Source organism: Bos indicus x Bos taurus, chromosome 13 (genome assembly GCF_003369695.1).
Source record: "Bos indicus x Bos taurus breed Angus x Brahman F1 hybrid chromosome 13, Bos_hybrid_MaternalHap_v2.0, whole genome shotgun sequence".
Taxonomy (NCBI): domain Eukaryota; kingdom Metazoa; phylum Chordata; class Mammalia; order Artiodactyla; family Bovidae; genus Bos; species Bos indicus x Bos taurus.
The window spans coordinates 61,023,129-61,035,131 of record NC_040088.1 but is presented as its reverse complement, the minus strand read 5'-3'; the positions used below and the strand labels follow the sequence as shown (position 1 = coordinate 61,035,131).

The following is a 12,003-nucleotide window of genomic DNA, read 5'->3' as shown; positions in this document are numbered from 1 at the left end:
TTCCCCACAAAAAGCAATGACATTCTGCTGTCCCAAGGCATGCAGAGAAAGCCAGATGCTTCACAGGTAAAGTACAATGTTACTAATACACTGAAAGGAAAAGTTTACACTTTTGCACCTTATTGAATGGGTTCCTGCGGGCCAGTGGGGGTGCCTAACCTCCAGTTCTGTTATTTCTTGAAAGCAGTTCATCCTGTGAGATGTGCTAGAAAGGGAGCTAGTGACAGCGGAATGCTGCCCTTCCTGAAACTGCAGAGTTCCAGGGCCGTCCACGTCCACTGGGGTCAGTGGCTGGCCATGTGGGCAGGCACCAGTCATCTGCAAGCTAGATAATGCCTGCAGCCACTGCCTGTCCCCAGTTCCAAAAAGCTAACTCATGGTTTCCTTGTTTATTCTCTGGTATTTCGTATCATTTTATTATGACAACTGGCACCTAATACAGATCCCAAGAAAGCTTGAGAGGATCTAACACTCAGGCAAAAAAAAAAAAAATGGGGGCTGGCAAAATTCATAACCCTCTCAAAAAGAGGATGACAGAGGAGAAAAAAAGGAAAAGATAACAACATGTAACCATAAATAACTTCCTAAGTTGGACTGCAACTGCTTTTGTTTTTCCTTCATTTTGGCTCATTTGGTAAGCTAATGAACGAAAAGAAAAGGATTAATTTTAACCAAACAATTACAAAGGATTTCAGAATTTCAAAACTCGGAGTAATGAACAGATGAGTAATGTGACTCATTTAGCATCATAGGTTATCAAAACAAGTAAATAAAATATTAATAACCAATTTTCCACCAAAACTGTTGAGCCATTCAGAATTCTTGATATCAAAACTCAAAGGAAATGCTCTACCACAGAATCAAATCATTTAATATGCTAACTTTAAATGAATTGCCAGTCATGAATACTACCATTAGGGCAGGTATCTTTCCATGTCTTTGCAAAAGGTAGAAATACTCTAGTAGAAGTGCTTGCATCTCTCACAAACGAGGAGAGGGGAAAAGAGAAGAAGGGGGAGAGGAAGAAGGGGAGGGAGAGGAGAGAGAAAGGACTTCTTCCTACGTGTGACTTTTGCACTTTATGCAAAATTCCACCTTTACATACACTGCACTATCAGCTGGCACCTCAAGTATTTGCTTACACATCTCCTTTTCCAGGCACTGTCCAAGTAATGTGACCAGAGTACTGGTTGAGACTGGGGACACTTGGGGCTCACAGATCTAGGTTCTATGTCAAGTTCAACTCCTTGCTGTTCGAAAGGGCAAGTTCTCTAAATTCTTTAAAGGTTGAATGCTTCACCTAAAGAGGGATAATAATAAATTCCTGTCTCATAGGGCTGTTTGAGAGGAAATGAAATAGTGCATGTAAAATTATGTGCCCTGAATGCAGCAAGACTGATGATGGTGATGATGATGATGATGATGGCGATGATGGTGATTTTCCTTCCTTTCCTTCCCGCACACCTAGCACAATTCCTTGCACATAATAAGTAGTCAACACATGCTTCTTGAATCAAGTTGAACTTCTCCATGCTGTCTGTCTGATGAAGTGCTACATTTTCTTTCTGAAGAAGATGGTTTTTGAGGAAAATCATACAGAAAATCTGATGCCTTCACCTGCCCAGTACTTGGAGACCACATAGCACTTTGTACGTCCCTCTATCAACTGTCCCACCAGCCATGAACTACATTCACGCTCTGCCTTGTTTGCAGCCTGCTACCTATGTGACAGAGAATAAAATCAACCTTTCATGAGACAGTGAGCTCCTTTTTTCTTTTGCTTTTCCAGAGTTAGGCACGTGGTAGGAAAACAATAAATGCTTGTTCCTGGACCAAGTAGATGGCATCTGTAGCCACTAACTGAACCCAAAGGGAGAGAGGTGCTCTCTCAAGGAAGGGGACAAGGTTCATATCAGATTCTCTGTCAACCTTCAAGCTCCATTCAGAACCCTCCTCTAGCATGAAGCATGACCAGACCAAGCCATACTCATCCCTCATCTTCTGAATCCTCACTGTAAATGAAACATGCTTGCTTGAGTGGAGGGGGGAGCATGTTAGTCCTATTTCCTCAGACATCCCATGAGCTCTGGGAAGGGAGGATTAACTAATTATAAATTATTTTGCACAGAACAAGGACATGTAATAGGCAGGAAACAAATATTTGATTTCTTGATTTAGTTCTGTTTTCCAGTGTGCTTGTAGTACTTCTCCAGAATCATCTAATTAATCCTAACTTGAGGAGAAGAAAGGCATATTGGATCTGCACAGACGGGAGCCAAGTCCTGGCACCCTCTGTGGTGTGAATGAGCAAGGGGTGTTCTTGCCGGCTTTGCAACAGTGCCTCTCTTTGGCCAGCACTCAATTTTTTGAACTAATGGCTTAGCACACAGAAAATTAGCATTTTACATAAACCAAAAACTAACTGCCAACCAAGTCTTCATGGCATTGTTAACCAACAGTAAACTGTACTCTGAGTTTTTTCCTGTTAATTAAGTGGACTGAGAAGTGGTCCCAAGTCCCCCCAAAAAGAGGGTGGAGGGAACTACAATCTCCCCTGTGATCAGATAAACCCGCATGAACGTAAATTAGATCCACTGCAACTGAGAGCTGACTACTCTCATTGCAAATAGCTACAACTGACATTTTCAAAGAGTGTTAGCTAGACCCCTTCCTCCTTCACAAATTCTGCTCTTCTCCCTTTTCACGTCGAGGATTCTCAGGGACCATGGTAATAATCATCAGCCTCCACAGTCATATCATCTTTTATTACTTTTCAAAATGCTTTCACGCCTAACTCCTTGTTTGACACCTGCAGCCACCCTCAAGACAGGTAGGCAAGATCAGATAGACTGTCTCACTTTACACAAGCACAAAGAATCAGAGTGGCTGGCCCAAGGTCACAACCAATCAACGGTGGAAGGGGGACCTCAGCTCAGCCTTCCCTCCCTGCTCCTCAGTGTTATTCTTCCTCAATGCAGACCAGTGGGCTCTCGCGTGAGCCACGGAGCATCGTCCTACACCATGGCAGGCAAGGAAATGTCTCTGAGCGAAAGCGCCCTAGGCTTCTCAAGAAGAGACTGCGTGTCCCTGAAGAAAACACTGTCACTCGAATCCCTGGTCTTAACTGATGTGTTTCTCCATATTGAAGGCACATTTCCATCCAAAATGGTTGACTGGGAGCCAATCGTGGTGTTCTCATCTTTGTTCATGCTGTCAGCGTGACATATGAAAGAAATATGAATAAAGTGACAGGATGAAAACAAAGCTAGCGGCTGGTGTGAGATACACAGACAGGGTGTTAGCCCCACACTCTCTGCAACTGGGTCAAGTTAACACCTCTTTCTCCCCTACATATGCAGTGTGGAAAAGCTATTTATAAAATGTTTTTAAATATTTAGGACCAAATAAATCAATATTGTTGGAAAACACTTCCTCTGACCAGAACTCATTTACTTTGCCCAAGTCCCATGTGGATAACAGAACCAAGAATATCAGGGTGATCCAAGACCGGGAATAAAACAGACGTTGGGCACTTGCTCCTGGAATGCCCGCCCGGGCTCGCTTTCAGTCTGCACGCTGGCTGGTGACCTGGTGTGAAGAGTCCAACAACTGAACAGAGGTCTTATGAATAATATTAAGAATCAGTAGCAAAAAACAGGCCTTTCAGAAATTACCTGACTCTGCAATTCACTTTGCTGCTTCAGGCGAAGGTTTTCAGGTGTATCTGCCACCGTGGTGAAGGACTGCTTTGGGTAGTGTCTGTGGAGACATTTTTTTAAAGAACACAATTAAAATATTATGACAGCAAACAACGTTTTAACCCCAGTCATTTCATTCTGCCCTTCTGTCACAATGGCAGAGGTGTTTCTCCTCTTAGGTAAGGTCCTGTCTATCATGGATCCCAAGCCCTCCTCTGTTCTCAGGACTCTCTATGACCCACTTATCTCCACTGTCTCCCAGAATTTCACCCTAGGCTTCTCTATGAGCTTCTTCCCGTCAGCACCCGAGCATGCACAAGGCTTTCCTGACTCCATCTTCCCTCTACCCACACTACTCCAGTGTGAGGTTCCAGAGTTCATTTTCTCCCTTCTGCCAAACTTCCTGACAAAGAGGCCTCAACTCACTGTCTCTGCTCATCTCTTCCAACTCTCTCATCAGCGCTATGCATTTTAGTTCCTGTCTTCAGACACTCCTCTGGTTAAGGTTACAACGGCTTCCAGTGGCACAGAGGATCCCACAGACACCTCTTGGTCTTCCTCTTGCTTAGCCTCTCCTCTGACTTGAATCGTCCTCTTCCACTGGTGTCTCTGTGCCCCCACACTCCTGGCCTGGCCTCTCCCCTTCTAGCTGTTCCTCCTCTGTCTCCTGGGACTCCTCTCTGCTCATCCTCCTTTGTGGTTCTAACAGGCTTTTCTTCTCTTGGTGATCTCCAGGGCGATCTCATTTGTTCTCACAGCTCTGGGTACCCCCGATATCATGCCAATCACTCCCAAATCTACATCTCTAGCCCAGCTTTCTCTCCTGTGTTTCAGATCCACTGGCATTTCCACTTGTGTACACCCCATGCTTACCACAAACTCAGTCTGATATCCAACAGTCCATCACCCCACTACAGTCCCAAAATGAATTCTTTCCCCTGCGCTCTCTCTTTCACCCATTAGTGTCCAGCTGTCTACACCAGAAACCTGGAGTAACCTTGACTCTTCACACATCTAATTAATCCATTGCCAACTCTATTGATTCCATCTCCTAAATATGTCTTGACTCTATTTACATCTCTCTGTCTTCACTGAATCTTTCATTAAAGGCCACATTTATCTTTTAGGTAACAACCATGCTTGCCAATCTTGCCCTTCTAATCCAACTCCCCAAAGCAACCTTTCCAAAATGCCAACCTGATCATCTGACTCCTCTGAATAAAACCTTCCCAATGCTTCCCACTGATCAGAGAAAACAGTCCAGCCTCCGGTCCCCCACGGCCTCCACGGTCAGCCTTCTGCAAACTTCTCACTCACACTCCGCGCTCTGGCCGTGGAGTTCACCCTTCTCTTTCCTACCTCTATCCCCACATGCTTCTCCCTGGCCAGGAACTCCCCACTTCTTGGCTAACTCCTCTTTATCTCTTAGTTTTCGCCTTAGATTGTACTTCCTCGAAGAAGCCTTCTCACAAATGTGTCCTGGAATGTACTTTTCATCCCATTATAATTTTTTTCATATTCATTTGTATGTTCCTATTGACATATCTCTGTCTCACAGTATAAGGAAAGTCCCGCAGCAGCAAGGCAGGCTATCTTTCCCTTGTCAGAGCACACTCCACATCTGTCGGGGTCTGTCTCAGCATGAGTATGATTTCAATAAATATTTGTAGAAAGAAGAAGAGGCAGGAGGGAAGGAAGGAGAGAGGAAAGGAGGGTGGGAGGAGGGTAAGAGAGAGAGGGTCAAGCCATAAGACCATAGCGCATGGCAGGCTACAGAAGAGCTTCACTGCATTATATCATATACGATGGCATGTACGCAAGCACACAGGCCCTCCTGGTGGTGAAGTGAAGGCGTCTCCTCCCATGTGTGGCTAAGACATGAGTGAGTGCCTCCGCTCCCGATGCCCAGCTGGCACGGAGGGTACATCTGGCTCCTGTGACTCTATCACCACAAAAGCTGTGGAGCTCAGAGCCATCTCTCAAAGAGCTCCCATCCTTCTACTTCCTTCTCCCTGGACCCTCTTCTTGGTAATGCCCACCCTCCATCTCTTCCTGCAGCTTCCCAAAAGTCCTCTAAGCCTCACTATTTCACCATAAGTTCCTTGCTTTATAGAGCAGATACAGACCTAATTTAAATTTGTTCATGATAACTCAGGGTCATCTAAATAGACATGATCAGACCATGATACAAAACAGTAGTGCTTTCAAAGTTTACAAAGGTCAGGATGGCCTAAATGCCATGAGATCGCTTTTATGCCCGTTGACTGGCAAGAGAGTGTTTCTCATACACAGAAGTCAGCCTTCCATGGTCCTCTGCCTTTCTGGTTTCCTTCTTCTAACCCAGACTAAGAAGTAGAGAGCAGTCAAGTTTAATGAAATGTTGGTAAAACTAGAGTTACTGATTCAAGTGAGGAAGCTGTGATAAGGCAAGGTCTCCCCTCCTTATCCTGAAGTCATAGACTTGGTGTCAGCCACACACTGGGGGCTACTACAATTAATTTATTGAAGTATAGTTGACTTACAATATTATCTTACTTTCAAGTGTACAACGTAGTAATTCTTTATTTTTATAGATTACTTGGGAGCAACTGTGCTCCAGACAGGTGAAGCTCAGCAGACAACTTCAGTGTGCGTGTTTCAGACCATTTGCAACTCCATCTTGGAAAGCTGAACTAAACTGGACTTGTAGCCACTATGCATGTACTGCTATATGTTAAAGCTAAAATAACAACTTAGCACATTTCCTTTTTCAAAATACATTCTGCAAAATAAAGTTTCACAGAGATTTTCAGGACTTCCATAATGTTTAATTCACAAAGTATATGTATTTTAATGACTTTTGAAACTGTAATTAAAATCTACTCTCAAATGTGTTACAGAAAGTATAACCAGTTGAGACTGTATTGTTCTAACTTGCAGGTCAACTCAGTTTAGGGGAGGATTTGGAGAGGACAATTTTCGCCTGTCATTTATGTTTAATTAAAAATTATGTTTAAAAGTTAAAAATTATGTTTTAAACACAAAAGAACTATTAAACAGAATTTTTAAGGAAACATAATTTAAAAACTAAACCGAGTTTTTATTGAACAGCATCCTAATATGGAAAAATGAATTGGCAGTGGTGGGGGGATTCAATGTGGCATTTGGTCCATACCAGGCAAAAATGTCTACTTGGATACTTACAAAACATCACTTGCCACACTTATCTCTCAATTTAAAGTAACCATTTCATGAAAATAAGCTATTCTCACCCTTTGACTTTATAATGGAAAAAGTGATAGATCTGAACTTATACCTGAATGCAAATAAAATACCACTTTAATATGTTTGAAATCAGCAACCCAAACTAAATTCTATTTGGAACAAGGTTTTACACCTTTGAAAAGAAAAACAAATTGAAAAGCTTCTACTGTTTTTATTTTTTTTTTTTTTAAGAGGACATACTCTGCTCACCTGATAGCCAAAGCGACACATTTACTGATACACAGTACAATTATATTGAGGACTATAAACAGATTGCGATGCTTTGCATTTTTTCCAATATCTTCCCAATCCTAAAATTTAATGATTTTGTAATTACGGGTAATATAACTTTCTCTAAAGATGCATTACAAGAGAAACTATCCAAAGTTTTGACAGAGAAGAAAAATTCAATCTAGTATTAATAGCCAAAATATAAAAAATGCTGAAGAAACATGGAATTCATATCTGAATCTACTAGGAGTCATGAGTAGTATAACAGATTAAAACCTAAGACTTTGGAGACCAAAGTTATCTTCAGAGCTAGCAAAATTCAAGTGAGTAAGGTCTTGGGGGGAAATGCCTGACAAGCAAAAGACAGTGGAGTGGTCTCATGAGTTGGAACCATGAGACACAGACGTAATAAATGTAATTACAGAGAGGGCTGCACACACTGTTTATATTAAAAATACTAATTACAACATCTAGAGAAGCCTAATTAATTTTGCCAAACTGGACACATCTGAAAACCCTGGATTTCTCAACGTCATGTTCATATAGCAATGTCCTTCTAAACTAACCTGATGATATTCTGCTCTGAAGTCATAGTCTCAACTCCCACTCACCCAACACCCCACTCCCAAAAGAAAAACAGACCCAGAAAAACAAATGAGGGCTGAACGATCCCTCGTGGGATCACAGGAACAGCGAAGCAAAGCATTTTAAAATTAACTGATGGATATAGTTCATTCTAGCTCTTCCCAAATACTGCATTTAAATGATTGTAGAAGGGCTTCCCAAAATAACTGCCTCAAAACGAAAGCTTCAGGAAAGATCATTTCTTCACTAGGCTTAGAGGAAGAATGACATTTTTCTCCTTGTCCATTTAGGGATCAGAACATGGGGCAGAAGGCATGGGAGCACGAAAAATGAATGTTCAAAGGGAATAATTAAAAAAAGTAAAAAGAAAAAAATTACCAAAGATGGAGTGGGTGAATTGGTTTTAATAAATTCCCTGGATCATAATATATAATCATGGAAATATGAGAAATAACACATTTCTCATATGTGTTACGAGCTGGTGGAAAGATCTGAAGAATATCATAAAATGTTTAAGCATCATAAATAGAAGCCTCTTAGCTGAAGTATGCAGGAATTGGACAAAGTGTATGTGTCAAGATGAGGCTGACAGCTGCAACAAATCCATGCTTCCATGAAATGCTACATTAAAAATAAATAAAAAGAGAAAGAATCAAGATAATAACAGAAGACTACAACTGAAATGGCAAAGTTAGGTCACGAAAACAAGACTTCTGAATTTTTTCATCTCTGTGAGATTTGGTTGATAATATAGGAACACTATATGCGCCCCACTCCAGTACTCTTGCCTGGAAAATCCCATGGACGGAGGAGCCTGGTAGGCTGCAGTCCATGGGGTCGCTAGGAGTCGGACACGACTGAGCGACTTCACTTTCACTTTTCACTTTCACCCATTGGAGAAGGAAATGGCAACCCACTCCAGTGTTCTTGCCTGGAGAATCCCAGGGACAGGGAAGCCTGGTGGGCTGCCATCTATGGGGTCGCACAGAGTCGGACACGACTGAAGTGACTTAGCATAGCATAGCATATGCAAACAGGAGACCAAAGCTGGGCAGAGTGAGGAAAACCGTGTAATAAGCAAACAGCACCCTCCCGGGGGCTTCCCTGATAGTTCAGCAAGTGAAGAATCCGCCTGCCATGCAGGAGACCCAGGAGAAGTATGTTCGATCTCTGGGTCAGGAAGATCCCCTGGAGGAGGAAATGGCAACTCACTCCAGTATTCTTGCCTGAAAAATCCCATGGACAGAGGCGCCTGGTGGGCTACAGTCCACGGGGTCACAGAGAGTCAGACACGACTGAAACAACTTAGCAGCACAACCTCCAGGGAGACAGTAATGAGACAGAACACCATCAAGAACCCAGAACCTCTCACTTTTTACCCAGAGCCCAGGGTTCATGAGAGCGCTGGAGCCAAGCAGCCTGGGTTCGGACCTGGCTTTTTGCCCTCCTGTGTGCCTTTGGGCAGGTTTCTTGATCTCTCTGGCTTCAAGTTCCTCATCTGTAAAATCAACACAATGATAGCACTTCCTAGGCTTGTTGCAAAATGAACACCTGTAGAGCATTTCAGTGTCTGGCTCAGAGTAGGCACTCAATTAATAACAAAAAATACTATCGTTACCATTACTTCTACTATCACTTTCTCTTTGCTTTACTGCAAAGCAACTTAACCTCTGTGTCTCACTGCCTTCATCTAGGTAACAACGATAAAACACCCCGAGCTCTCTCATGAGCTTCTTGCTAGAAATACATGAAATGGAAAGCTTCTATAAATATGAGTTATGAGTAAACCACTTAGACATATAAAGCTAAGATCATCGTGAATTTATTTACCGTAAATTCTGTAGTAATGGTTCTCAATCACTGTCCCTGGAGGACAGATGGCAGCAGGCAATGCCTGGAGACATTTTTGGTGCCATAACTGGGGAGATGGTGAGGAGGCATATGCTTACAGGCATCTAGCAAGCAGAGGCCAGGGAGGCTGCTAAACATCCAGAATGCACAGGACAGCCCCCACTCCAAAATGTCAGCAGTGTCGAGGCTGCGAAACTCTACATAATAAATACAGATTTCTAACATTATAGGGGGCCACTAATAGGACTGCTAGCTGTTTCCAGACAAACTCTGATTTTTTTTTTTAATTTTCATCTGCCTGGCAAAGTCAAATGGTCTGCCATCTCCCCCTAAACCTCTCCACAATCTGGGTCAGTCCCTCCTCCTCACCAGCACTCAAGCCTACCCACTCTCTCCAGTTTTTTGTTTCCTGGAACACTGTCAGCTCTACTCAGACCAGGAAATCTAAGAACAGAGCTCAGGTGTCAAAAGCATTTGTTATTATATCATTATTTCATGAAGGCCCCTGAGCAGAAGAGTAAATACAGCAGGCCCCAACGCTATTTATGAAAGCCCAGCTCTCAAGGTCGACCCTCAGCTGGTGTCTAAGAACTTGGATTCCATGAGGCGGGGGCGGGTGTGGGGGGGTGGGGGGGTGTGGGGAGGTGGGGGGACCGGGATGGGAGGGGGGCATTCCCACCACCACTAGCTGGAAAGAGTGGAGTACTGTGCCTAAGCTGTTTGCACAGACAATACGGTGAAGCAGAATCCTAGCTTTCCTTCTGGGAGTCTGGAGTTTGGGTACATGCCAGACAGAAGTGCCTATGTAAACAGCCCACAGGTGAAAACTCTGGGAGCGAAGTCTCTAATGAGCTTCAGCTGGTTGGCAACATTTGACACAGAGGGGTACTCAGAGCAGCCCCTGTTGACTTTCTGGGAGAAGACTCTAGAAGCCTGTGCTCAGTTTCCTCAGGACTCTGCCCCATGCGGCTTTTCCCTTTGCTGCTTCTTTATCTTTTCATTATAATAAATTACAGTCATGAAGCCTGGGAGACCCCCTAGAGAATCATCAAACCTAGGAGTGATCTTGGGGACCTCAGGCCCTCTTCTCGTTAACAACACTCATGAAGAGGAAGGGTATTCACATTTTTAATACATTATCTGCTTTAAGAAAATGCAACTTCATCTCTAAAAACATTTATTTTTAATATTTGTATATTTATTTATTTTCGGCTGTGCTGGCTCGTCACTGCTACACAGGCTTTTCTCTAGTTGTGGCAAGCAGGAGCTGCTCTCTAGTTGCAATGCACAGGCTTCTCGTTGCAGTGGCTTTTCTTGTTACCGAGGACAGACTCCAGGGCACGCAGGCTTCAGCAGTTGTGCAGCACTTGGGTTCATTAGTTTCAGCTCCCAGGCTCTAAAGCACAGGCTCAATACTGTGGTGCACAGGCTTAGGCGCTCCACAGCAAGTGGGATCTTCCTGGATCAGGGATTGAACCCCTGTCTCCTGCATTGGTAAGCAGATTCTTTACCACTGAGCCACCAGGAAAACCTTATTAACAACATTTAAAAGGCAGAAGGTCTGACCTCACGTTATTAAATTGGCTCTTCAATTTGACCTTTCTGAGTTAGGTGAGGACCTGATGACTTTTCTCTGGACCATTTTTTTATGCTCTGATTTTAACCAAGGAGGTAATTTTATCCAAAGGTCAAGATCTGAACTGTACTGGATAGTGGAGAGATGACAGGTTTGTACATAATTTTAAATATTTCTTCCAACTATGAACAACTCCATTTTGTAGCAATAATAACCGTTTCACATCACTCAAAATTATCTTTAAAGAATGAAAAATAAAACATTTTAAAATAATCAGGCCCACCACCAGGGTTCTCTATGAAGCTACTTACAAAGGATATGCTTCAGCAAGAAAGAAAATAATTCCAGAAGGATAAGCTAAAATGCAAAAACGGAATGATGAGCAAATAAAATGCTAAATGCAATGCACCACACACATGCATATGAACACATACACCCACATACACAAACTCGGTATGAAACAAGACAAAGCAAAATACCTGACAAAAAGACAAGAGGGTAGTATGAGAATAAAGCATTCAGAGGTCCTCTGTTCTTCAGGAGAAAGGTTAAGACATTATTGAATTTTAAACTGTGTGTAAACATATGTGATAAAACCCTAAGGGTAATCACAAAGATATATAATGCATAAATTCCAATCCTATAAAAGAGAAAAATCAAATTTTTTAAAAGTGCCAAAACTCTAACAATAAAATTAAAACCGGAAAGAGAACAGAAAGGAAAAAAGCAGCATAGAATAAATAGCAGCACAGAAAATAAAAAGCATAAAGAGAATAAAAGCAAATATAGCAAATAAAAGCAAAAGAGAATAAAAAGCAG

General features: G+C 42.6%; 1 protein-coding gene across 1 annotated transcript in view; it reads right to left on the bottom strand.

The window, feature by feature from the left end:
* The window catches only part of NEBL (nebulette), a 379,950-nt gene that overhangs the window by 235,458 nt on the left and 132,489 nt on the right, over nucleotides 1-12,003 (bottom strand). The window contains exon 3 of the mRNA XM_027559997.1: nucleotides 3,675-3,759. Within this exon, the coding sequence (XP_027415798.1) occupies nucleotides 3,675-3,759 (85 nt within the window). The remainder of the gene's footprint in view (nucleotides 1-3,674; nucleotides 3,760-12,003) is intronic.